General features: G+C 42.4%; 1 protein-coding gene across 1 annotated transcript in view; it reads left to right on the top strand.

Annotated features, from left to right (window-relative positions):
- LOC142194092 (uncharacterized) overlaps positions 1–26,316 on the top strand; it is a 412,519-nt gene that overhangs the window by 258,655 nt on the left and 127,548 nt on the right. Inside the window, exons 74-79 of the mRNA XM_075263119.1 lie at positions 15–151; positions 3,549–3,766; positions 6,566–6,706; positions 8,406–8,612; positions 10,912–10,916; positions 11,023–11,129. Coding sequence (XP_075119220.1) covers positions 15–151; positions 3,549–3,766; positions 6,566–6,706; positions 8,406–8,612; positions 10,912–10,916; positions 11,023–11,129 — 815 coding nt within the window. The remainder of the gene's footprint in view (positions 1–14; positions 152–3,548; positions 3,767–6,565; positions 6,707–8,405; positions 8,613–10,911; positions 10,917–11,022; positions 11,130–26,316) is intronic.

Here is a 26,316-nt window from a genome sequence, read left to right as displayed (position 1 = left end):
TTATTTGTCATTAGGCAAGAAAGCCTGATTGAGAAGACAGTTTCGTCTGGTGGCCCACTGATTTTAAGCAACTACAGCAGCAGATGGGATGACTTAATGATGCCTCTCATTGACCACTGTTATGCGGCTAATGATAAAAGCAGTCAGCAAGGTAAGTTAATACTTCAAATTGTAATGGCCAATATCAATGGATACTTAAAATAACATAAAGTAAAGCGGGCAAATAAAGTATTAAGAAAAGTTAATTTCATAGAAGTATGCAGTATACGTTGTGCATTGTTTTTTTGTTTTTTTTCTCTCTCTCTCTCCTTAACTCTAATATCATTCTAATTATGCAAAGTGACATTTGAAAAGAAAAGCATAAAAAAAATGATTCCAATGGTATTAATAGAATAATTATATCATTAAATACAGTGACAGTATAGTTAGAGCAATTAAAGGCAGTGAATTCAATGCCTGGAATACATAAATGCTTTATTAATGCAGACAACAATGTGGTATGTACACAGTAGCAGATTATATTATGGCATTTTTAGGCAGACACCTGGGGGGCCCATGTCCTTCCAAATCTCTTACCAACAAGTGTTTACCACTTACGAGTGATCTGTGATAGCAGTAGAATTACGCATGTCTCTGTAAATGCATGGATGGCTGCAAATAGTCTTTTCAAAAGCAATGGGGATTACAGGGCCAATTTTAGCTTATCTGCTGTCCAAGGCGAAAATTTTAAAGTGTCCCCCTTCCCACTTCCTGGTTTGAATGTCCTCTTCTCTAGGAAAAAAAATAAGTGTCCTGCTCAATCTTCCCACAAATTCTGCCACTGATCAGCTGAAGAATCTGCAGTATAAGTCACTCCGCTGATTCATTAATCTCATTCATCTGAGGCTAATCGGCAAGTGTAAGGAAGGGAGCCGGAGAGTTGGAAAATAGAGAGGAAGACTGCCTTAATACCTCGTCACATGCTGCCATATGAATGGTCCCTAGAAGTTCCCCCACAAGTAATAGGTCTTATGAAAATTGAGTAATAGTCTCCCCTACATTGGAAAATAGTGCCCCCAAAGGTAATAAGGGCACTGTAACCTATGTGGGGTGGTCTACTATCTGTTGAGGGGGCACCATAATCTATGTGGAGTGACTTTTACATACGGAGGGCCCTAATAGCACCCCCTACAGGTAATATTCCCCCCCATACACACACACACACACACACACACACATAAGTAATGCTATTTACCTGTTGGGGAAGACACTATTAATGTGCCATAATAGTGCCACCCACATAAGTAATGGTATTACCTGGAGGGTCACTGTTGTTGCAATAGTGGCTTAATAGTGTCCTCCACAGGTAATAGTCTTCCTCCCCCACATATTATCTAGTCTGCTCACACAGGATGTGTACATTTTCCATTCTTCTGGATCCTCAATGGTACTGCAGGGACCCAGGAGTAAAATGGAAGATGCAAACACCTTGTGTGCCAGAAAAGGTACTGACCACCACATTAGTAATTATAATATTGTTTTATGGGACAGGGGATGACTAAAAGTTCCCCTAACCAGTGGTATAACTAGGAATGGCGGGTTCCCCTGGCGAACTTTTGACATAGCCCCCCCTAAAGACCCTGACCGAATACTTCTCCCCCGACGCTTTCCTGCACACGCACTATTATGCCCCATAGTGGCCCCTGTACACATATTATATCTTATAGTGGCCCCTGCGCACAGTATTACGCCACATAGTAGCCCCTGAACACAGTATTATTCCCCCATAGTGGCCCCTGCACATAGTATTATGCCCCATAGTGGCCCCTGCACACAGTATTATGTACTGTAATATATGTGCTCCAACTCATGAAAGGTCTTCTTTAAATAGTGCCCCTTATTAATAATACCCCCCTTATATTAATAATGCCCCTATATAAATCCCCCCCCCGTGTATTAATAATGCCCCTAATAGCCCTTACATAAATAACTCCTGTTAATAAAGTGCCCTCTTCTAATATCCACAACTCGCCTTAAAAAAAAAAGTTATACTCACCTACCTAGGAGTGCTTGATGCAGCCGGCGTCTCCTCTTCATTAGTCGGGATAACAGCGCGCAGGACGTCTGCTGCGTCTCAGTGTAGGAGGCGTGTGACGTCATCACATCGCGCCTCCCACATAGAGAAGCAGACGTGTTGTCTGTCCTCTCTCTGTGTACAGCCACACAATTAGTTTTAAATAGATCGGTGTCTTGCAGACGCCGATCTATTTAACAGTGCAGCCTGGGGCATTCCTATCAGGAGGGATGGCATAATGGTCTGGAGCATGACAGAAAACACAAAGACCAGCGGTCCTCCATGCCGCCTCCCCCCCCCCCGATGGTGCCTCCTGAGGCCGCTGCCTCACATCGCCTCATTAGAGGTGCAGCCCTGTTCACTCCATGCACCCAATAAGACCGTATATCTAGTATCTGAAATAAGAACAGGATGAAACAACTATTAAAAACACATAATAAAAGGCAGATGTATTTAGTAGAAGGGAAAAAAAATAGATTTTTTTATTGAAGCCATTGGGAACCAATCCATTTACAATTTCCGGTTTCCTACAGTTTTCTAGAAATTATTGGAAAGGTAATGTAAATGACATAAAAAACAGATACTTAGGAAGTAAAACCAGTGGATAGCTGTATCATCTTCATTGCGATGATTAGATTTTGATGGGCTAATATGCTTTTCTACTTTTCAGACAGTCTTCTTTAACATGCCAAAACAGCTTTGCTTGAAATAATGTTTTACTGCAGTTTGCAATGTACTAGATGTTACATGTTCTTAGTAACTTAATGGGTTTAAAATGATATCTTCAGTCATAATTTTATCAAACATAAGACTCCACATCTACAGCCCTTATAATGAGTATTATCCACTGTATATTTCTCCATTAATGATAACATTTGCTAGAAAAAAGAAATAACTTATATTATTGTGAATACTTGGGAATCATTGGGTGATGTATGAGTGGCTTTACAAAATATAGAGTGACCTTAAAGGGGTTTTCCAGTCTTTTGATATTAGTGAGCTATGATAAGTCATCAATATGAGATCTCAAAGGGACTGATCAGCGAATATCAGTAGAAGCTTGCGATACCAGAACTAAAAGAGGAATGAGTCGCAACCAGATGGCTCCATACACTGTGCATTGACTTGGTCTGGTTACTGCAGGTCAGCTTCCATATAAGTCATATCTATTAGATGTCTGAGATGGGAAAACCTCTTTAAGGTTGACAATAATTTGCCAATTAGTGGTTGTTTTTTTTACAGAATTGCATGCAATGATTGGTTGTCTAGAAAAGTCGTTCCCAAACTGTCCTCCTGTTCTGTGGGGGTATAAGAGGGGTTGTCAAGGGGTATTATGGAAAATTAATGAAGAAGGATTTTTAGCAATAATATTTATATATTCAGTAATGGACATTGCTATTTAACGGTCTATAATGTTTACAGTGCAAGGAGCTAAAAGATGTAGGACCTCCTGCAGTATGAATGTACGCTATTAATAATTTGTCTCCTCTTTTAGGGTCTTCCTCAATAATCTCTTTTAATGGGCATAGACTTCTCTGTGCTGATGACTTCAAGCTCTACTTATCGGCCTATGAACTGGAGCCCCATCTCAACACAGACATGCATTCAGGAACAACTATTATTAATTATAGTTTCTCTAAAGGCAGCTTGCTTGAGCTCCTAATCAGAAGGGCATTTGCTAAACTCCAGCCTAAGCTGTTCAGCCGCCTTGGTGTAAGTTGCTAGTGACAATAGACATACAGTATGTCTTGTTCTTAAAATATTGGGGCTGATTTGCAAACACTGTCTAAGGCCAAGGCCCTACATAGAGAGTTGCAGCCAAAAAGCACCATGTGAAAAAACAGAACTTTTCACAGAAAGTCCACAGAGTTTTCCGCTGCTGATCTTCTGCGTCAAATATATTTATACAGAATATGCCACCGTTTCCGTAGGTACAAGTGACATGTTGCGTTTTACAAAAACGCAAAGCATGTCCACTGCTGATATTTTTCTGCAATGTGTAAATGGGATTAGCCATAATCCCATCCACTTTGCAGGTACTGTAAAAAGCTGTGTTTTTTTTCCACTTTACACTATGTGGTATTACACAAAGTTAAACACTACAGACTTAAACCTTGGTAGAGTTAGCAAAATTTCTAATACTGTTACTGTGGCAGAGGTAGCAAAGTTTTGATGCTGTTAGATAAATCTGTTGCAGACTGTCTAGACCAGTGATGGTGAACCTTTTTGAGACCGGGTGCCCAAACTGCAACCCAAAACCCCAAAAATTATCGCGGAGTGCCAACATGGCAATTTAACCTTAAAACTCAGTGGATCCACAATTGCGGACAATTATGGACCCACAAATTAAAGTCATGTGGATAGGGCTTTACAGAGCTTGTACAGAAAGTTAAAGGTCTCTGCATTTGGTACTTTTGAACACTTAATGTTCACTATTTACATCGCACAGGATCTGTTTTATAGTCACCGTGAAATGTTATTACAGCCTGTACTAATATCACGGCAGCTATAAAACAGATACTGTGTGATATAAATAGTGAAGGAACCCTACACAGTACAATCTGGCTTGCAGTGGCTCCAACACACAATACAATCTGGCCCGCAGTGCCCCCTCCACACAGTACAATCTGGCCCGCAAGGGGCCCCCACATACAGTACAATCTGGCCCACAATGGCCTCCACACACAGTACAATCTAGCTCGCAGTGGCCCCCACACATAGTACAATCTGGCCCGCAGTGACCCACACACACAGTACAATCTGGCCCGCGGTGGCCCCCCCCCCCCCACACAGTACAGTCTGGTCCGCAGTGGCCCCCCCCCCCCCACAGTACAATCTGGCCCGCAGTGGCCCCCCCACACAGTACAATATGGCCCGCAGTGGCCCTCTCACACAGTACAATCTGCCCACAGAGGCCCCCATACAGGATTATACCTGTATACTTCACAGTAGCCCCATCCCCACACAGCATGAAATGGTCCACAGTAGCTCCCTCCCACACAGCATGAAATGGTCCACAGTAGCCCCCTCCCACACAGCATGAAATGGTCCACAGTAGCCCCCCTCCCCAGACAGTACACACACATACACAAATATACTTACCTGAAGACCTGCCGGGCGTCCTCTCTTCTGTTCACTGCGTGTGCTGATGACTTACGCATGTGCACAACCAGCTGAAGGCAGCAATTGCTCACTAATGAGGAATCTTGTACCGGATTCCCCGTTAGTGAGCGATCTGTGCAACCGCACACGTGCCAGCATAGAGGGATCTGCATACCCTCTCTGGCACGCGTGCCATAGGATCGCTATCACTGGTCTAGACTAACTAACTCTTACACCTCCTACAAATTGATTTAATTAATTCCAGAAAAATGCACCAAATTTGGAGCAATTTAGGTGCATGATGCGGCACAAGTTAACCCATAGCCACTAAAGTACAGTACATAATACTTCATGTGGTGCAAGGCATTATAGATGTAAATTGGACAAATCCTTTAAGTCTTATGGCCAGCAGACAAGAAAATTACTCTAATATGTGGTTTATACAATCTGATAACAGTTCCTTTAGTGTTTAGTGAAATATTTCTTATTAAGGTCAGGGGCCTCCTGTGGCGTAAACTTTGTGGTTTGGATGTGGTAAAAACTGAAGCGTTTTACAGCCACTGAAAAGTGGATGGGATTCTAGCAAATCCCATCCACACATTTCAGAAAAATAAGCACGGTTTTGGAAATTGTAGCATTTCAATTATACCTATGGAAACGCTGGTTGGTTCCCTATAGGTAAAATGGTAGCGAAAACTTCTGCGTACCTTTTATGAAAAGCGCTGCAGAAAAAAAGTAATGTGTTTCCACCATGGTTTTTGTGGCAACACTTTTTCGCTGCAGTCCGCCAATTGAGGCCTTAGCCTATAGGATTTCTTTATTTCTCTAAATTAAATGCCCTATCCTTAGGCCTCATTCACAGTGACGTTTTTGACATTTCTATCATCCGTTAAAATCGGATGTAGATGTTAATTTTAAACAGCTGTCTAGCATCCTTTCTATCCCGCATCAGTTTTTAAAGATCTATGGAAAATAATATACATTTCATTGATCTTTCTTTTTTGACCCAACCCACTGATCTGTGTGTAACAAATGTCACATGCACGTTAATCCATTTTACATCAATTAAAAACTGATCCATTGACTTCTACTGGGTTCATGTGTCAGTAAAAACGGACAATGATAAAGCATGTCAGTTTTTTGACAGGTGTGAAAAATGGTCATTCAAAAAATCAGACATGTGAATACACATTGAAAGCAATGTGTTCTCAAAACGGCCATGTGACAACCAGTTTTCACTGATGTTGAGAGCCCCATTTCTAATATTGACATCCTATTCTAAAGGTCCATTCTCACCCAGTACAACTAGTACACTTCAACAAATGTAGTCAATTTCAGGTGCAAAATTTTAAATTTTAGGGCTAGTTGCAGATATCATTATCAGTGTATTTTCTTTTTTTTTTTTTTCAGGAAATTGGAAACATTATTCTGAAATACCAGGAAAGTTTAAAAAAACTGGAACATGAAAGCAGAGAATGTTTACTTTCTTCAGAATTAAACAGTGTCACTGCTGATGTCAATATCATTACACTTTTCAGGGAGAAGAAAAAAGTAAGCCATATACAAAAAGTGCAATACATATATGCATGTGTAATGTACAAAAATATGAAAGGAGTTTATTCTTAGATAAGAGTGTTATTCAGACGACTCCATATGGATAAAGAAATAAGAAGCAATACCACATTTCCTCTGTGTGACAAAAGGGGCTGAGAAGTGGAGACTAGAGGGTACCCTGAGCACCATTAAAGTGCGGATATCACTGGCATCAGTGCAGTGTATTGCTTAATTTATTTTATTGACCCATTGTGAGCCTCTTGTAAAAATTGTTTACCCACAAGAATATTCTTTTAACCTCCAGTCAAATTAAAATAGCACGAATATTCCCAAAAATAAAAAAAATTTATTTTCAGATTTTGAATTCATGGATAAAGTAAATATTGCCTGCACATAACTTTGGTTCCTTATGTGCATTTTAACCCTTTAGCATTAACACATTTTAACCTTAAAAGTGTACTAGAGGAATTACAGTTTTCTGCAAGGAGTTTGAGGAAGGTGAAAAAAAAAATTAAAAATCATACACACTTGTGGCGACCTGGGGTTTGTTCCTTAACTCGACGGTCTGAGTAAAGGACACCGGACATCACAGGTGACAATATGTGAGGGATGTTCCAGTTCCTTTCCTTAGGCTGCTAAGGTCATTGATTAGCCTCAATGGTCACATGCAGTGAGGACTTCTGTCGGGACAATCCCTGGGGTGCCGCTGGGCTAGACCGCAGTGAGAGACACTGCAGCACCAAGTTTTTTGTTTTATTTTACCTTCCCCAGCCTCCTTGCATGAAATTGTAATTCCTGGACAACCCCTTTAAGTCACTTTTTCCATTTTTGCAATTTCAGCTTTCATAACTTTTTATATTTTATTTTAATTTAGCTTTATGGGACCTTGCATTTTATGGGTACATAAGACTTTTTGATAATTTTATTACTTTTTTTTTGTTAAAGGTAAGATGAACAAAAAACATCAATTGTGCCACCTGAATTTTAAGATTTATGGCGTTTATCATGTAAAATAATTTACTACTTTCATGGAATGTTACAAATGTAGTGGTGGCAATGGTGTGTTTGTTTTTTATTTCTGTAAAACCACTTAGGTGCTACAGTTAGCATGTACCACAACATCTAAGGTGTTAAAAGGCTAGCACACTCTGATCAAAAATGTCAGGGGATGATATCATGAACACAAGTCCATGGTAACCCCTTCCATGGGTAATCTGAAGTCACGAAGAGGAGAATGAAAAATCCTTTCTCCTCTCCTGCACACAAGCAGTCGCATGTGTTTCTCTGCACAATGACTGAAAGTATATGCAGCTCAAATTCAACTAGTGATAATTTGGAATCTACTGGGGCTGCAAATATGATCATGGTCGAATTTAAAGCAGAAAATCATAGCTTTAGCCCCATTGGAGAGCAGTTATAGTAATGGCCCCCTCTGTACTGTCCCTGCTTGTCTCCCACTCAGGCAAAACTGTTAGCTACTTCACTCCAAGTCTGAGCAAGAAAGAGGGAACACTGTTAGATGGTTAAGGACATCAAGCCATAGATATTTATTGTGTTTGCTCATTACTTTCAGTGACAGTGCCACTCTTGTCTTTAGGCTGTGTCTGTTATTGAAGCCAGAAATACACTTTGGAAAAAAGTGGCACTGCATGTGAGAAAAAAAACACATTATGTTGACTACTGTGTTTTTTTTAAGATTTCAGAAGAGCTTGAAAGGACTAAATCATGTCAAAATGACCTGCTACAAAAGCGAGATGAACTGTACCCCATAGCAAGGAGAGGAGCTCTATTTTATTCCATTTTGAAGTCTCTGCGCTCTCTTGCCGATGAATATTGCTTTACCTTAGATTTTTTCCTGAAACTATTTGACTCAGCTATGGAAGCAAGTAAAGGTTTTATACAGGTATGTCCTATATACTTTTTACATCAATGAGAGGTAAAGTAGTGTATGAGGAATGCAATATCACAAAGTTAAGACAAGCCTGTATAAATTCATTACATTAATAAGCACCATGCCTTTTTTACATATGCCACCTACATAGAGTTAAAGAACTTTGAGACTAAGGCCCACATAGTCGGATAAAAAGCGCTGTATTGCGTTTTTCTCAGTGGATTTTCTTCCTTAATTAAACCTATATGGAAGAAGCCAGCATTTCCGCTGGTATAATTGACATGCTGCGGTTTCCAAAAATGCAGATGTTTATGAAAGTGCAGCGTTTCCTCAGCGGATTCTTTTCTGCAATGTATGAATGGGATTAGCCATAATATCATTCACTTTGCAAGTATATTGCAATGTGGAGCTTTAGCCCGAAGTCATATTCAAATAGGGTAGTTGGTGCGCTGTTATTCCCTGGAGCATACTCTCACCACTCAGACCCCTACTATTTCCTGCCTGTGCCATCCCATGTAGTGAGAATTGGCCCTCCCACTGCTATGACATCATTAATCCCTTCAAAGGGATTCTTTTTTTTTTATGTAGATTGTGAACCCCACATAGACCTCACAATGTACATTTTTCCCTATCAGTATGTCTTTGGAATATGGGACAGAAATCCATGCAAACATGGGGAGAACATACAAACTCCTTGCAGATGTTTTTTTGCCCTTGATGGGATTTGAACACCTGGACTCCAGCACTGCAAGGCTGCAGTGCTAACCACTGAGCCACTGTGTGGCCCCAAAGGGATTCTATCATTAAAAAAGCCCCTTCTTACACACGACCACCGCAAAATGGCCGATGGAAATACCGACTGTGTATGCTCCGTCGCCATTTTGCTGTGGTCTCTTTCACAACTATCTTTGAGGCAGAAATTTAAGTTTAACAAGTCAACCACATCATATTGTACCAAAGTTATGCCACGTTTACATAGGTGTCTAGTGATAATCACAGTAGTAAATTTGGGCCTATGTCTTGAGAGTCATTAGTATTAAAAAGCAACACATATATATTGATATGTACTGTGTACTGCTGAGGCCAGTAATTGGCTATGGTAGTTATGTGTCCATTGGACATTATCGGTGCAGCCAGGTTAATAAACACTGGAGTGGTAGGATATTTTAAAGGTAAGTAATGCTTGTTTTGTTATTTATACCTTAACCTGCTTTTACACCATTTTATGTCTATCTAAGACAATGCCTTGGCACCTTTGGATACATGTAGGCCATCAAATCTTGCCAATTTTTTTTTAATTTGCTTTATAATGCTGTCACTTTGACAGGTCCTCAAATATCAATTTGAAATATGATAGCGCCTCTGATGCACAGACTTCCTGGCCATTATGTGCACACTCAGATGTAGATTTCTTTGTCATTACTTTTGCATACTGGATTTTCATGGAGTACATTACGGTAATTGTAATGTGCAATGCATTGTGATGTGTACAAGTCCGGATACATGACGAAAATGTCACCCATTGATACTGATGGAAAGTCAAGAACATAAGATGGAGTTAAATTGCATGTCGTGAGAGGCTAGAGGATTCTTGTATTACCTGTGCAATAACTTCTTCATGCTAACACACCACTACAATCTATATTCCCTTGTGCGGCTCCCTCAGCACAGCAGAATTATCGATTGTACTTACTGAACACTGGCTTATTCTGTGCCCAGCAATTCTAGTGATTGCCTTTTTATTTAAAAAGATGTTCCAAGAAAAAGCTTTTCATATCTTAGACAATTTTTCCCTTGAATGTGGGACTGAAAAATCTCTTTTGTGGACACTCACCCTAATTAATTTTCTGACCAAGGGCACACTTTACTAATAAAAAAAAGGCAGCACTATGAATAACATTTAAAAAAAACTACATGGCCAAGGGTAGGTTGACATGCAAACATATCATCCTTAGGTGCTTGTTACACTAGGTTCATAGTAGCGTTGCATCTCCATTGTTTACGTCCATTGGGGGACCCAAACAATGGAGAGGCAGACCGCTGAAACAGTGGTTACACTCGGGGGCCTGCTAGATACCATTGACTACAATGGGGGGTCAGTCGGATGTCCTTCATTTTTTAAACTCAAACTGGTTGAGGAAAATGTCCTCCATAAAGGATTTTTTCCTCCGCCAATACTCTGCAATACTGCAAGATGTCTGACCTGTACTGTGACTATAATGATCTGTTCACCTGTGTATCCATCACATGACAATGGACAGTATATCACATGACCATGGTTAGATTTTTATCCACCATGAAGAATTGATAGAGAAAGTATATTGGAAAATTATCTCTTTTAAATGTATAAAATTCACACTTTGACTGCAGATACAATGAATTACTCTCTCTTTCTCTGAATTTTATGACCATAAATGAAGAGTGACATACTTAAGGAAGAAAATCCATTGGGAACCCCAGATTTGAGGGATCAAGATACGGATGATGGGGAAATTGAAACACAAAGTGATGATGTAAAGGATACTGGAGGTAAATAATTTATAGCACAATTGTGTAGATTACTAAGGCAGTAGTGTACAGTACAATTGATTTCCTATGTTACAATGCTGCATAAGGCTAAGGCCCCACATAGTACGCCACAGTAAAAAAAAAAAAATGATGCAGAAAAGACTGTGGCAGAAACATATCATTGTTTTTTCTGCAGCGTTTTTCACAGAAAGTTCACAGAGTTTTCCTTTGCGGACTTTCTGCCCCTATTATACCTCTACGGAAAATGCCTAAGATTCCATAGGTATAATTTATATGCTTCAACGCAAGTGTTTTTAAAAATGGAGCTAGTCTGCTTCTGATTTTCTTCTGCAATGTGTGGATGGGATTAGCCAGAATCCTATCTGCTATGCAGGTACTGTAAAATGCAGCATGTCATTTATTCCTATGGAAACGGTGGCATTTTCCATACAGGTATAATAGGGGCAGAAAGTCTGCAAAGGAAAACTCTGCGGTTTTTTGCAGCGATTCACTGCATGGGCCCTCAGCCGAAATGGTTTTCTGGAATTCTGATACTGAACTCCACTTCCTTTTCTTAGGAGGTGATATCACATCTGTTAGTCATATGGCCCATGCTACAGCTCAAACCCATCCATGGGATTGAACTGCATCATTATGATGTGACCTATGGGCGTGATGTCACTTCCTGAAAAGAGCAGAACCCTTTAAATTTTTTATGGAAATGGTGCTAGCTTCAATGTGGTTACAGTACTTTTGCCTTGTACGTTCTTTTTTTATCCAAAATGTGGATGAAACTACTGTGCTGTATGTACCTTATGAAAATAGGAACAAAACTGATCATTTGTGGCTGTTTTCACACACAATATGAAACCGAGGGATAAGTCACATTTAAGGAAACTATGTTTTTTTTTTCAATTGAGAGTTTTTAAGGTTAGTCCATAGGCCCACACTATAGCCTTACTGATGATTTATCTCAATGCAGTACAGAGGTTGTAATCTTACACATTAGTCTCTGCCCCAAGTGGAGTCTACACATAATTTTTGTATAACAAGAACACACTGTATCCAGTTTTTAGAAAGTTAAGCTAGGAGCTTGTTTTTTTGAGTATATAATCTGGACCCGGAGGATGTCCACCTAAACACAAACAGAACATACTAACTTCAAGCCACTGAGCCACCTTGTCCATTGCATTCCAAAAGCTGATGCCATCATTTTTCCACTTTGAAGCCACCTTGGAAAAGTCAGTTTTTATCCATACAATTAGTGAGCCTTTAGTCTGAAGCCCCGCATTGCAAAAATGTTGCATTTTACACTACTTGCAAAGTGAATGGGATTCTGGCTAATCTCATCCACACTTTGCAGAAAAAAATCTGCAGCGGAAAAGCTGTGTTTTCAAAAATGCCTGCAGTATGTTTTTGAAATTCACAGAATGTCAATTATGGGAATTGTGGCAACACGGTGGCTCAGTGGTTAGCACTGCAGCCTTGCAACGCTGGAGGCCTGGGTTCAAATCCTGCCAAGAACAACATCTGCAAGGAGTTTGTATGTTTTCCCCATGTTTACGTGGATTTCCTCCCATACTTCAAAGACATACTGGTAGAGAGTAAGGTTGAGTCGATCTTGACTTTTCAGGATCGATTTTAAAATCCCATTTCCGATCATTTTTCATTCGAACCCAATCTCGATCCCAATGCAAGTCAATGGGATTTTTTAATTAATCGGAGATCGGATTTTAAAAGCAATCCTATTCACTATACAGCATGGAATCTAACAATTGTTAGAATCCACGCTGTTTAGTGAATCACTAAAGTAGCCAGAGGATTTTTTTTTTAATCCGCTGGCTACTTAGTCCCCCCTGGTGTCCACTTACCTCCAGAGATGGCTGGTCCGGTGCATTCCTTCTTCTTTGCTTCGCTGCCGCTCCACGCTGCTCCCTGCCCCCTCCCTGCCAGGTTAGGAGAGTGTGGGTGGGTTAGGAGAGTGTGAGCGGGTACTGGGAGGGGAGATTTAAACACTAACCTGGGAGGCGGGGCAGCGAGGACAAGAAGAAGGAGGGTACCGGAGCAGCCATCTCTAGAGGTAAGTAGCTGCTAGAGATGTTTAGTTTAGCCTCCCATTCCAATGAATGGAGGCAGCCGGCATGCAGGGGGTTAAGGCTGTGTGCCGGCTGCTTCCATTCATTCCTATGGAACTGCAGCGGAGCCTTCACACTGAGTATGCAGCGTATACTCAGTGTGAAGGCTAAGCAATGCATTGTGGGAAAAGATCACCGATCTCGATCCCACATAAAAAGATCGCGTTCGGAATTCCGATGGCGATCGTGAAATTTTCTCGATCGCCGATCGGAATCTGACCTTTTCTGAACACGATCGCTCAACCCTAGTAGAGAGCCCTATATGGGGCTCACAATCTACATTAAAAAAATAAATAAATATATATATATATATATATATATATATATATATATATATATATATATATGTATACAATGCTTTAAGGATATCTTTCTATGGGAGTTACAGTTTTAATCTTTGACTCAGCACCAAAATACAGAGCAGATATTGGCACATTTTACATCGTGGCTACTACGTCCAAATAAATAATTATCTAGGAGATTCAACACATAGAGTGTTTAAACAGAAAATGACTTCTGATATACAGTCACTCAAAGGAACATCTTGGATATAATTATAGACATGGTAGAAAATGGCGCTCCAAGACCAGGCTCAAGCTGAGCTAATTGTGTGCAGCTGCTGACCACTTCTCAATTCCTTGTAATGAGCCATTGTATTTGCCCTGGAGACACGCTACCCAGTGTTTAGGAATAAGCTAGCCGAGAAAATATTAGGGCTTTCACTGAACAAAGCTGCTCTGGCAAATAATAAAGGCTGGCAATGTGCAGACATGTGTCCATTAGATTTTTATATCCATATATCAGATGGACCGTGACCACTACTCCAAGCTTGGACAATTTACTAGAAACCTTTAGGAAAATAATCAACTTTAACTAATTACTTCCTGAACTGCCAAGCAAAATCTCTATTTCATTTGTTCTGTTTCACTGCTTTATTATGTGCCTTCTCTGTATGATTTATGCTAAACAAGAATGCAGATTGTTAATATTATATTTTACAGATGTAATAATGTTTGGTTGCTGTTGTTTCTATTAAGTGTTTGGAAAAAAAATAGGGCCATTTGGTTCAGTATTTGATGCATGCTTTTCTAAGTTATCTTAATGCATCTTAAAACTCCCATTGACTTCAATGACATTTTACATGTGTATTTTGACATGTATCAAAATACATGTCAAAATACACGTGTAAAATGTCATTGAAGTCAATGGGAGTTTTATTTTTACACATATATTTTTTACACGTGTATTTTGCAAAAATACACGCGCGTTTACTCCGTGTGAATGGGTCCTTTAGGGTTAGGAGTGGAACCTAGAATGGGAATATCACAGATCTTGGCTCTGGATGAACTGTGTTTGAACCTACCGTCAAACATATATGTTGAGGACATATATGCCTGATGGTGGCATTTATTGCTCCTAGAAACCCAGTTTTTTGTGGTGACCCTCTCCTACAGAAATGCAGTGTATAGACGGTGTACGGTTAGCTCAAGCCTGCACATATTTTTAGCATCTAATGCTAGTTGGATTGAAGATACTTTGCGCCGTGGACATAAATGAACTTGCTGAGGGTTACCACCACAAATTTGCCCATGGCCATTTACTGTTCAAAGATAGTCAATGAGATTTAAACACAACCCATTAACATAAGTGACTTATACTCTGAGTTTTAAACTCCAAGTATTGCAATTATTGCAATTGTTTTTTTCCCACTGATTTCAACCTTTGCATTGTGATGATAATTTTTGCTGTGGAAAATGCTGCTTATTGTCCCATTTTTACTATTTGTAATCTTAAAGGGTTTGGCTTAAAGATTGAGGCTAAGGCCCCATATAGCGGAATGCAGCTAAAAATGCTGCAGGAAAAAACGCATTTGAGGAATTGATCATTCCCTATATGCCAGAATGATATTAAGGCACACGTTTGTCACAGGTCCCTTTCTTACACCAAACATGCATCACAATCCCCAATCACCCACCACATTCTCTGAATGTAGGCAATGCAGGGCAGGGATTGGGGCCTTGGCCTGACTGATTTATTGAAACTAACCCCGGTTTTCTGCTTTGAGTTAAAGAGGACCTTTCATCAGATCGGGCACAGGCAGTTTTATATACTGCTGGAAAGATGACAGTGCGCTGAATTCAGCACACTATCGGCTTTCCCGATCTTTGCCCGGTGTAAAGCGCTATCGGTCCCGGGACCGTAGCGATTTACAGTCAGAAGGGCGTTTCTGACAGTTAGCCAGGGACGTCCTTCTGCCCAGCAGCGCCTATTGCGCTGTACTCTGGAGCGGGGAGGAACGCCCCCTCCCTCTGCTCACACAGCTCGTCCATAGACGAGTGTTATCAGGAGCAGGAGGGGGGAGTTCCTCCCCAGCCATAGAGCACAGCATGATAGGCGCTGCTGGGCAGAAGGGCATCCCTGGCTAACTGTCAGAAATGCCCTTCTGACACTAAAGCGCTACGGTCCCGGGACCGATAGCGCTTTACACCAGGCACAGATCGGGAAAGCCGATAGTGCGCTGAATTCAGCGCACTGTCAGCTTTCCAGCAGTATATAGAACTGCATGTGCCCGATCTGATGAAAGGTCCTCTTTAAGCTGTATTCACACAACAGTGAATAAGGGCTGTGTGACGTCACACAACAGCATTAAATTCAAGGCAAGTGAATAGGGAATATTCACATGATCATTATATTGACAGACTCTTTTAAAGAGGACCTTTCACCTCCTGGGTCACATGCGGTTTTATATACCGCTAGAAAGCCGAATTCAGCGCACTATCGGCTTTCCCGTTCTGTGCCCCTGGTGAGGAGCTGACAGTAACTCTTCACTGTCAGAAGGACATTTCTGACAGTCAGTCAAGAACGCCCTTTCTCACAGCAGTGTCTATAGTGATGTACTGTGAGAGCGTATAGAGTGTATAGATGAGTACTGGGGAGGCGTTCCTCACCACTCTCACAGTACAGTGCTATAGACACTGCTGTGAGAAAGGGAATTCCTGATTGACTGTCAGAAACGCCCTTCTGACAGTAAAGAGCTATGGTACCGGGACCAATAGCTCTTCACCGTGGGCACAGAACGTGAAAGCCGATAGTGCGCTGAATTCAGCGCACTGTCGGCTTTCTAGCGGTATATTACACCGCATGTGCTCCAGGAGGTGAAAGGTCCATTTTAATAGACTGTGCAGTTTAATAAGTATAGAACACTCATACTGAAATACTAAAAAAGACTATCTTCTTTAGCCCTGATCTAAATAATAGAAGAATGGTCAAGTATTCAAGTGACCAGATTGGTTGGCTAGAGAGAAAAAAATAAGCAATGCAACAACTGGTCGACCTGGCTTCTAAAGAACACATACATTTCCACCATGTTGCCTTTGCATTAATGATCTTGACTGTTGACAACATCAGAAAATTGTTCTGCTATGATTAACAAGATTAACTATATTCTGTAATTCTTCCAATGGCTGTGATTTCATATGCAGGATATGGATTGTGCTTGTATGGTGTGTTTTTTTTAGAAATCTCCCGTGTACGTGTAATGAATATGGCTTCATTTCAAATGAGTGTAGCCTGCCTTTCACCCCAGCATTCATAGCTTGTTCTGGTCCTTAACTCATGCAGGTGTGTCCACCGAGAGCGCAGATAGACTCTTGTAATCTGTGCGGTTACGACTTGCTTTTCTGTAATGTGTGGCTGGTTGGACCAGCTCCTCACTTCCTACATTCCACAGCACCAGTAATGTGGATGATGAGAGCGCAACAATACACGTTTTAAGTTACAGATGGGGAGATTAAATATTGTTTCTGTATGCGCAATAAACATCTGGGACCCGTTTAAAGCTTTTATCTGGGTTTGGAGTGTTTTCTAGAACACGTGACATCCTCATAGTACAACTAGGAGTTTTTACGGTTTATAGAGTTGGATCGCAAAAGGGAGAATTTTAAATGAGCCCCATGTAGAACATTTGGACTGAGAAATCCAGTATGAGGAAAGGCGAAGGCTGCATATGGTTAGTGGCTGTAAAGTGCAGCTTCGCAAGGATGTTGCATGTAATAGAAAAGGTGCTATGTGTGAAGATTAGCTGGAAGTGTGGAAGTGAATACACATACAGTGGTTTTGCATAATGAGGTGTACAGAATCCCACGGGAGGTTGTTAAAACAGACAAGACAGCCTGTGGTAAACAACCAGGAAGGTAGGCTTTGAAAACAGATGGCTTTTGAAATCCTGGCAAATAGCTGTTTTATAACTAAAAAATCTGTTATTTCAGGACAAGGTTCACCTCCCCCTCCTTCCTCCTGTGCATATATTAAAGCTGCATTTTATATAATAAAATTCAGTTTCTAATTGAACATTAGTCGCAGAGCTGACTGTAAACATGTTGGAGGATGAAAGAGATTACCACTAGAGATGAGCGAACAGTGTTCTATCGAACTCATGTTCGATCGGATATTAGGCTGTTCGGCATGTTCGAATCGAATCGAACACCGCGTGGTAAAGTGCGCCATTACTCGATTCCCCTCCCACCTTCCCTGGCGCCTTTTTTGCTCCAATAACAGCGCAGGGTAGGTGGGACAGGAACTACGACACCGGTGACGTTGAAAAAAGTAGGCAAAACCCATTGGCTGCCGAAAACATGTGACCTCTAATTTAAAAGAACAGCGACGCCCAGCTTCGCGTCATTCTGAGCTTGCAATTCACCGAGGACGGAGGTTTCCGTCCAGCTAGCTAGGGCTTAGATTCTGGGTAGGCAGGGACAGGCTAGGATAGGAAGGAGAAGACAACCAACAGCTCTTGTAAGAGCTAAATTCCAGGGAGAAGCTTGTCAGTGTAACGTGGCACTGACGGGCTCAATCGCCGCAACCCAGCTTTCCCAGGATCCTGAATGGAATACACTGTCAGTGTATTCCCGTATACCCGATATATACCCCGATACCCGTTCCAACGGTGTGCCCCCCCACCTTCACCCCAGAAATACCCTGCAAGTCCCCTAGCAATAGAATTGGGGCTATATACACCCACAATTTTTACTACTGGTATACAGTGCCATTGTCTGACTGGGAATTCAAAGAATATATTGGGGTTACGTGCACCCACAATTTTTACTACTGGTATACAGTGCCATTGTCTGACTGGGAATTCAAAGAATATATTGGGAATACAAATACCCTCATTTCTTGCTACTGCCATATAGTGCCAGTTTCTGACTGGTAATTCAAAGAATATATTGGGGTTACGTGCACCCACAATTTTTACTACTGGTATACAGTGCCATTGTCTGACTGGGAATTCAAAGAATATATTGGGAATACAAATACCCTCATTTCTTGCTACTGCCATATAGTGCCAGTGTCTGACTGGGAATTCAAAGAATATATTGGGGTTACGTGCACCCACAATTTTTACTACTGGTATACAGTGCCATTGTCTGACTGGGAATTCAAAGAATATATTGGGAATACAAATACCCTCATTTCTTGCTACTGCCATATAGTGCCAGTGTCTGACTGGGAATTCAAAGAATATATTGGGGTTACGTGCACCCACAATTTTTACTACTGGTATACAGTGCCATTGTCTGACTGGGAATTCAAAGAATATATTGGGAATACAAATACCCTCATTTCTTGCTACTGCCATATAGTGCCAGTGTCTGACTGGGAATTCAAAGAATATATTGGGGTTACGTGCACCCACAATTTTTACTACTGGTATACAGTGCCATTGTCTGACTGGGAATTCAAAGAATATATTGGGAATACAAATACCCTCATTTCTTGCTACTGCCATATAGTGCCAGTGTCTGACTGGGAATTCAAAGAATATATTGGGGTTACGTGCACCCACAATTTTTACTACTGGTATACAGTGCCATTGTCTGACTGGGAATTCAAAGAATATATTGGGAATACAAATACCCTCATTTCTTGCTACTGCCATATAGTGCCAGTGTCTGACTGGTAATTCAAAGAATATATTGGGGTTACGTGCACCCACAATTTTTACTACTGGTATACAGTGCCATTGTCTGACTGGGAATTCAAAGAATATATTGGGAATACAAATACCCTCATTTCTTGCTACTGCCATATAGTGCCAGTGTCTGACTGGGAATTCAAAGAATATATTGGGGTTACGTGCACCCACAATTTTTACTACTGGTATACAGTGCCATTGTCTGACTGGGAATTCAAAGAATATATTGGGAATACAAATACCCTCATTTCTTGCTACTGCCATATAGTGCCAGTGTCTGACTGGGAATTCAAAGAATATATTGGGGTTACGTGCACCCACAATTTTTACTACTGGTATACAGTGCCATTGTCTGACTGGGAATTCAAAGAATATATTGGGAATACAAATACCCTCATTTCTTGCTACTGCCATATAGTGCCAGTGTCTGACTGGGAATTCAAAGAATATATTGGGGTTACGTGCACCCACAATTTTTACTACTGGTATACAGTGCCATTGTCTGACTGGGAATTCAAAGAATATATTGGGAATACAAATACCCTCATTTCTTGCTACTGCCATATAGTGCCAGTGTCTGACTGGTAATTCAAAGAATATATTGGGGTTACGTGCACCCACAATTTTTACTACTGGTATACAGTGCCATTGTCTGACTGGGAATTCAAAGAATATATTGGGGTTATAAATACCCTCATTTCTTGCTACTGCCATATAGTGCCAGTTTCTGACTGGTAATTCAAAGAATATATTGGGGTTACGTGCACCCACAATTTTTACTACTGGTATACAGTGCCATTGTCTGACTGGGAATTCAAAGAGTATATTGGGAATACAAATACCCTCATTTCTTGCTACTGCCATATAGTGCCAGTGTCTGACTGGGAATTCAAAGAATATATTGGGGTTACGTGCACCCACAATTTTTACTACTGGTATACAGTGCCATTGTCTGACTGGGAATTCAAAGAATATATTGGGAATACAAATACCCTCATTTCTTGCTACTGCCATATAGTGCCAGTGTCTGACTGGGAATTCAAAGAATATATTGGGGTTACGTGCACCCACAATTTTTACTACTGGTATACAGTGCCATTGTCTGACTGGGAATTCAAAGAATATATTGGGAATACAAATACCCTCATTTCTTGCTACTGCCATATAGTGCCAGTGTCTGACTGGGAATTCAAAGAATATATTGGGGTTACGTGCACCCACAATTTTTACTACTGGTATACAGTGCCATTGTCTGACTGGGAATTCAAAGAATATATTGGGAATACAAATACCCTCATTTCTTGCTACTGCCATATAGTGCCAGTGTCTGACTGGGAATTCAAAGAATATATTGGGGTTACGTGCACCCACAATTTTTACTACTGGTATACAGTGCCATTGTCTGACTGGGAATTCAAAGAATATATTGGGAATACAAATACCCTCATTTCTTGCTACTGCCATATAGTGCCAGTGTCTGACTGGGAATTCAAAGAATATATTGGGGTTACGTGCACCCACAATTTTTACTACTGGTATACAGTGCCATTGTCTGACTGGGAATTCAAAGAATATATTGGGAATACAAATACCCTCATTTCTTGCTACTGCCATATAGTGCCAGTGTCTGACTGGTAATTCAAAGAATATATTGGGGTTACGTGCACCCACAATTTTTACTACTGGTATACAGTGCCATTGTCTGACTGGGAATTCAAAGAATATATTGGGAATACAAATACCCTCATTTCTTGCTACTGCCATATAGTGCCAGTGTCTGACTGGGAATTCAAAGAATATATTGGGGTTACGTGCACCCACAATTTTTACTACTGGTATACAGTGCCATTGTCTGACTGGGAATTCAAAGAATATATTGGGAATACAAATACCCTCATTTCTTGCTACTGCCATATAGTGCCAGTGTCTGACTGGTAATTCAAAGAATATATTGGGGTTACGTGCACCCACAATTTTTACTACTGGTATACAGTGCCATTGTCTGACTGGGAATTCAAAGAATATATTGGGGTTATAAATACCCTCATTTCTTGCTACTGCCATATAGTGCCAGTTTCTGACTGGTAATTCAAAGAATATATTGGGGTTACGTGCACCCACAATTTTTACTACTGGTATACAGTGCCATTGTCTGACTGGGAATTCAAAGAGTATATTGGGAATACAAATACCCTCATTTCTTGCTACTGCCATATAGTGCCAGTGTCTGACTGGGAATTCAAAGAATATATTGGGGTTACGTGCACCCACAATTTTTACTACTGGTATACAGTGCCATTGTCTGACTGGGAATTCAAAGAATATATTGGGAATACAAATACCCTCATTTCTTGCTACTGCCATATAGTGCCAGTGTCTGACTGGGAATTCAAAGAATATATTGGGGTTACGTGCACCCACAATTTTTACTACTGGTATACAGTGCCATTGTCTGACTGGGAATTCAAAGAATATATTGGGAATACAAATACCCTCATTTCTTGCTACTGCCATATAGTGCCAGTGTCTGACTGGGAATTCAAAGAATATATTGGGGTTACGTGCACCCACAATTTTTACTACTGGTATACAGTGCCATTGTCTGACTGGGAATTCAAAGAATATATTGGGAATACAAATACCCTCATTTCTTGCTACTGCCATATAGTGCCAGTGTCTGACTGGTAATTCAAAGAATATATTGGGGTTACGTGCACCCACAATTTTTACTACTGGTATACAGTGCCATTGTCTGACTGGGAATTCAAAGAATATATTGGGAATACAAATACCCTCATTTCTTGCTACTGCCATATAGTGCCAGTGTCTGACTGGTAATTCAAAGAATATATTGGGGTTACGTGCACCCACAATTTTTACTACTGGTATACAGTGCCATTGTCTGACTGGGAATTCAAAGAATATATTGGGAATACAAATACCCTCATTTCTTGCTACTGCCATATAGTGCCAGTGTCTGACTGGGAATTCAAAGAATATATTGGGGTTACGTGCACCCACAATTTTTACTACTGGTATACAGTGCCATTGTCTGACTGGGAATTCAAAGAATATATTGGGAATACAAATACCCTCATTTCTTGCTACTGCCATATAGTGCCAGTGTCTGACTGGGAATTCAAAGAATATATTGGGGTTACGTGCACCCACAATTTTTACTACTGGTATACAGTGCCATTGTCTGACTGGGAATTCAAAGAATATATTGGGAATACAAATACCCTCATTTCTTGCTACTGCCATATAGTGCCAGTGTCTGACTGGGAATTCAAAGAATATATTGGGGTTACGTGCACCCACAATTTTTACTACTGGTATACAGTGCCATTGTCTGACTGGGAATTCAAAGAATATATTGGGGTTATAAATACCCTCATTTCTTGCTACTGCCATATAGTGCCAGTTTCTGACTGGTAATTCAAAGAATATATTGGGGTTACGTGCACCCACAATTTTTACTACTGGTATACAGTGCCATTGTCTGACTGGGAATTCAAAGAGTATATTGGGAATACAAATACCCTCATTTCTTGCTACTGCCATATAGTGCCAGTTTCTGACTGGTAATTCAAAGAATATATTGGGGTTACGTGCACCCACAATTTTTACTACTGGTATACAGTGCCATTGTCTGACTGGGAATTCAAAGAATATATTGGGAATACAAATACCCTCATTTCTTGCTACTGCCATATAGTGCCAGTGTCTGACTGGGAATTCAAAGAATATATTGGGGTTACGTGCACCCACAATTTTTACTACTGGTATACAGTGCCATTGTCTGACTGGGAATTCAAAGAGTATATTGGGAATACAAATACCCTCATTTCTTGCTACTGCCATATAGTGCCAGTGTCTGACTGGGAATTCAAAGAATATATTGGGGTTACGTGCACCCACAATTTTTACTACTGGTATACAGTGCCAATTTCTAACTAGGAATTCAAAATGCGCAAGGCTCCCGGAAAGGGACGTGGACGAGGCCGTGGGCGAGGTCGGGGGAATGGTTCTGGGGAGCAAGGTAGCAGTGAAGCCACAGGGCGTCCCGTGCCTACTCCTGTGGGGCAGCAAGCATTGCGCCACTCCACAGTGCCAGGGTTGCTTGCCACATTAACTAAACTGCAGGGTACAAACCTTAGTAGGCCCGAGAACCAGGAACAGGTCTTGCAATGGCTGTCAGAGAACGCTTACAGCACATTGTCCAGCAGCCAGTCAGACTCTGCCTCCTCTCCTCCTATTACCCAACAGTCTTGTCTTCCTTCCTCCCAAAATTCCGAAGCTTTACAGAACAATAACCCAAACTGTCCCTGCTCCCCAGAGCTGTTCTCCGCTCCTTTCATTGTCCCTCAACCTGCCTCTCCACGTCACGATTCCACGAACCTAACAGAGGAGCATCTGTGTCCAGATGCTCAAACACTAGAGTCTCCTCCATCTCCGTTCGATTTGGTGGTGGATGACCAGCAACCCACCCTCATCGACGATGATGTGACGCAGTTGCCGTCAGGGCATCCAGTTGACTGGCGCATTGTGCGGGAGGAGGAGATGAGACAGGAGTTGGAAGAGGAAGTGGTGGATGATGAGGACACTGACCCGACCTGGACAGGGGGGATGTCAAGCGGGGAAAGTAGTGTGGATGTTGAGGCAGGTGCAGCACCAAAAAGGGTAGCTAGAGGCAGAGGCAGAGGTCAGCAGCTTAGGCGAAGCCAGGCCACACCCGGAATCTCCCAAGATGTTCCAGTTCGTACCCAGCCCCGAAAAACTCCCACCTCGAGGGCACGTTTCTCGAAGGTGTGGAGTTTTTTCAAGGAATGCGCCGAGGACAGATATAGTGTTGTCTGCACAATTTGCCTCTCGAAATTGATTAGGGGCTCTGAGAAGAGCAACCTGTCCACCACTTCAATGCGCCGTCATTTGGAATCCAAGCACTGGAATCAGTGGCAGGCAGCAACGGCAGGACAAAGGCCGCCTGCCGTTCACGCCACTGCCACTGCCTCTGCCTCTGCCTCTGCCACTGCCACTGCTGACTGTGCTGGCGATGCACTCCAGAGGACGAGCCAGGACACCACTTCATCTGCCTCCGCCACTTTGTTGACTTCTACCTCATCCTCCCCTGGTCCTGTCTTATCTCCTTCTCCTGCACCATCAAAGGCACCATCAGGCGTTTCTTTACAACAACCCACCATCTCTCAGACATTGGAGCGGCGGCAGAAATACACTGCTAACCACCCACACGCGCAAGCCTTGAACGCCAACATCGCTAAACTGCTGGCCCAGGAGATGTTGGCGTTCCGGCTTGTTGAAACTCCCGCCTTCCTGGACCTGATGGCAACTGCGGCACCTCGCTATGCCGTCCCTAGCCGTCACTACTTCTCCCGGTGTGCCGTCCCCGCCTTGCACCAGCACGTGTCACTCAACATCAGGCGGGCCCTTAGTTCCGCGCTTTGCACAAAGGTCCACTTGACCACCGACGCGTGGACAAGTGCATGCGGACAGGGACGCTACATTTCACTGACGGCACACTGGGTGAATGTAGTTGAGGCTGGGACTGCTTCCCAAACTGGCCCGGTGTACCTCGTCTCCCCGCCTAACATTCCTGGCAGGGACACGAGAAGAACACCCCCCTCCTCCTCCTCCTCTACCGCCTCCTCCTCCGCCACCGCCTCCTCCTCCGCCACCGCCTCCTCCTCCGCTGTTAGATTGACCCCAGCTACGAGTTGGAAACGTTGCAGCACTGGCGTTGGTAGACGTCAGCAGGCTGTGCTGAAGCTGATCAGCTTGGGGGACAGACAGCACACTGCCTCCGAGGTGAGGGATGCCCTCCTCGATGAGACGGCAATATGGTTTGAGCCGCTGCACCTGGGCCCAGGCATGGTCGTTTGTGATAACGGCCGGAACCTGGTAGCAGCTCTGGAGCTTGCCGGACTCCAACATGTTCCATGCCTGGCCCACGTCTTCAACCTAGTGGTGCAACGTTTCCTAAAGAGCTACCCCAATGTTCCAGAGCTACTGGTGAAAGTGCGGCGCATGTGCGCCCACTTTCGCAAGTCGACAGTAGCCGCTGCTAGCTTAAAATCTCTCCAGCAACGCCTGCATGTGCCACAACACCGGCTTTTGTGCGACGTCCCCACACGCTGGAACTCAACGTTTCAGATGTTGAATAGAGTGGTTGAGCAGCAGAGACCTTTGATGGAATACCAGCTACAAAACCCTAGGGTGCCACAAAGTCAGCTGCCTCAGTTTCACATCCATGAGTGGCCATGGATGAGAGACCTTTGTGACATCCTACGGGTCTTTGAGGAGTCCACAAGGAGGGTGAGCTCTGAGGATGCGATGGTGAGCCTTACAATCCCGCTCTTGTGTGTTCTGAGAGAATCCCTGATTGACATCAGGGATAACTCAGATCACACAGAGGAGTTAGGGATAGCATCCGATCCGTCACAGCTGGAGAGTAGGTCCACACATCTGTCCGCTTCACTGCGTTTAATGGAGGAGGAGGAGGAGGAGGAGGAGGAAGAAGAGTTGTCCGATGATGTGATGGTGATACAGGAGGCTTCCGGGCAACTTCGAATCGTCCCATTGTTGCAGCGCGGATGGGTAGACATGGAGGATGAGGAGGAAATGGAGATTGAACTTTCCGGTGGGGCCAGAGGAGTCATGCCAACTAACACTGTGGCAGACATGGCTGAGTTCATGTTGGGGTGCTTTACAACCGACAAGCGTATTGTCAAAATCATGGAGGACAACCAGTACTGGATCTTTGCTATCCTTGACCCCCGGTATAAAAACAACATCTCGTCTTTTATTCCGGTAGAGGGGAGGGCCAATCGCATCAATGCTTGCCACAGGCAATTGGTGCAGAATATGATGGAGATGTTTCCAGCATGTGACAGTGGCGGCAGGGAGGGCAGTTCCTCCAGTAGGCAACCAAGTTCTCACCGGTCCACACAAACGAGGGGCACACTGTCTAAGGTCTGGGACACCTTGATGGCACCCCCTCGCCAAAGTGCCGCCACGGAGGGTCCTAGTGTCACCAGGCGTGAGAAGTATAGGCGCATGTTGCGGGAATACCTTTCCGACC

This window comes from Leptodactylus fuscus, chromosome 2, assembly GCF_031893055.1.
Source record: "Leptodactylus fuscus isolate aLepFus1 chromosome 2, aLepFus1.hap2, whole genome shotgun sequence".
NCBI classification, from domain to species: Eukaryota; Metazoa; Chordata; class Amphibia; order Anura; family Leptodactylidae; genus Leptodactylus; species Leptodactylus fuscus.
Note: the sequence above shows the minus strand (reverse complement) of the source record. Positions and strands in the feature narration are given on the sequence as shown.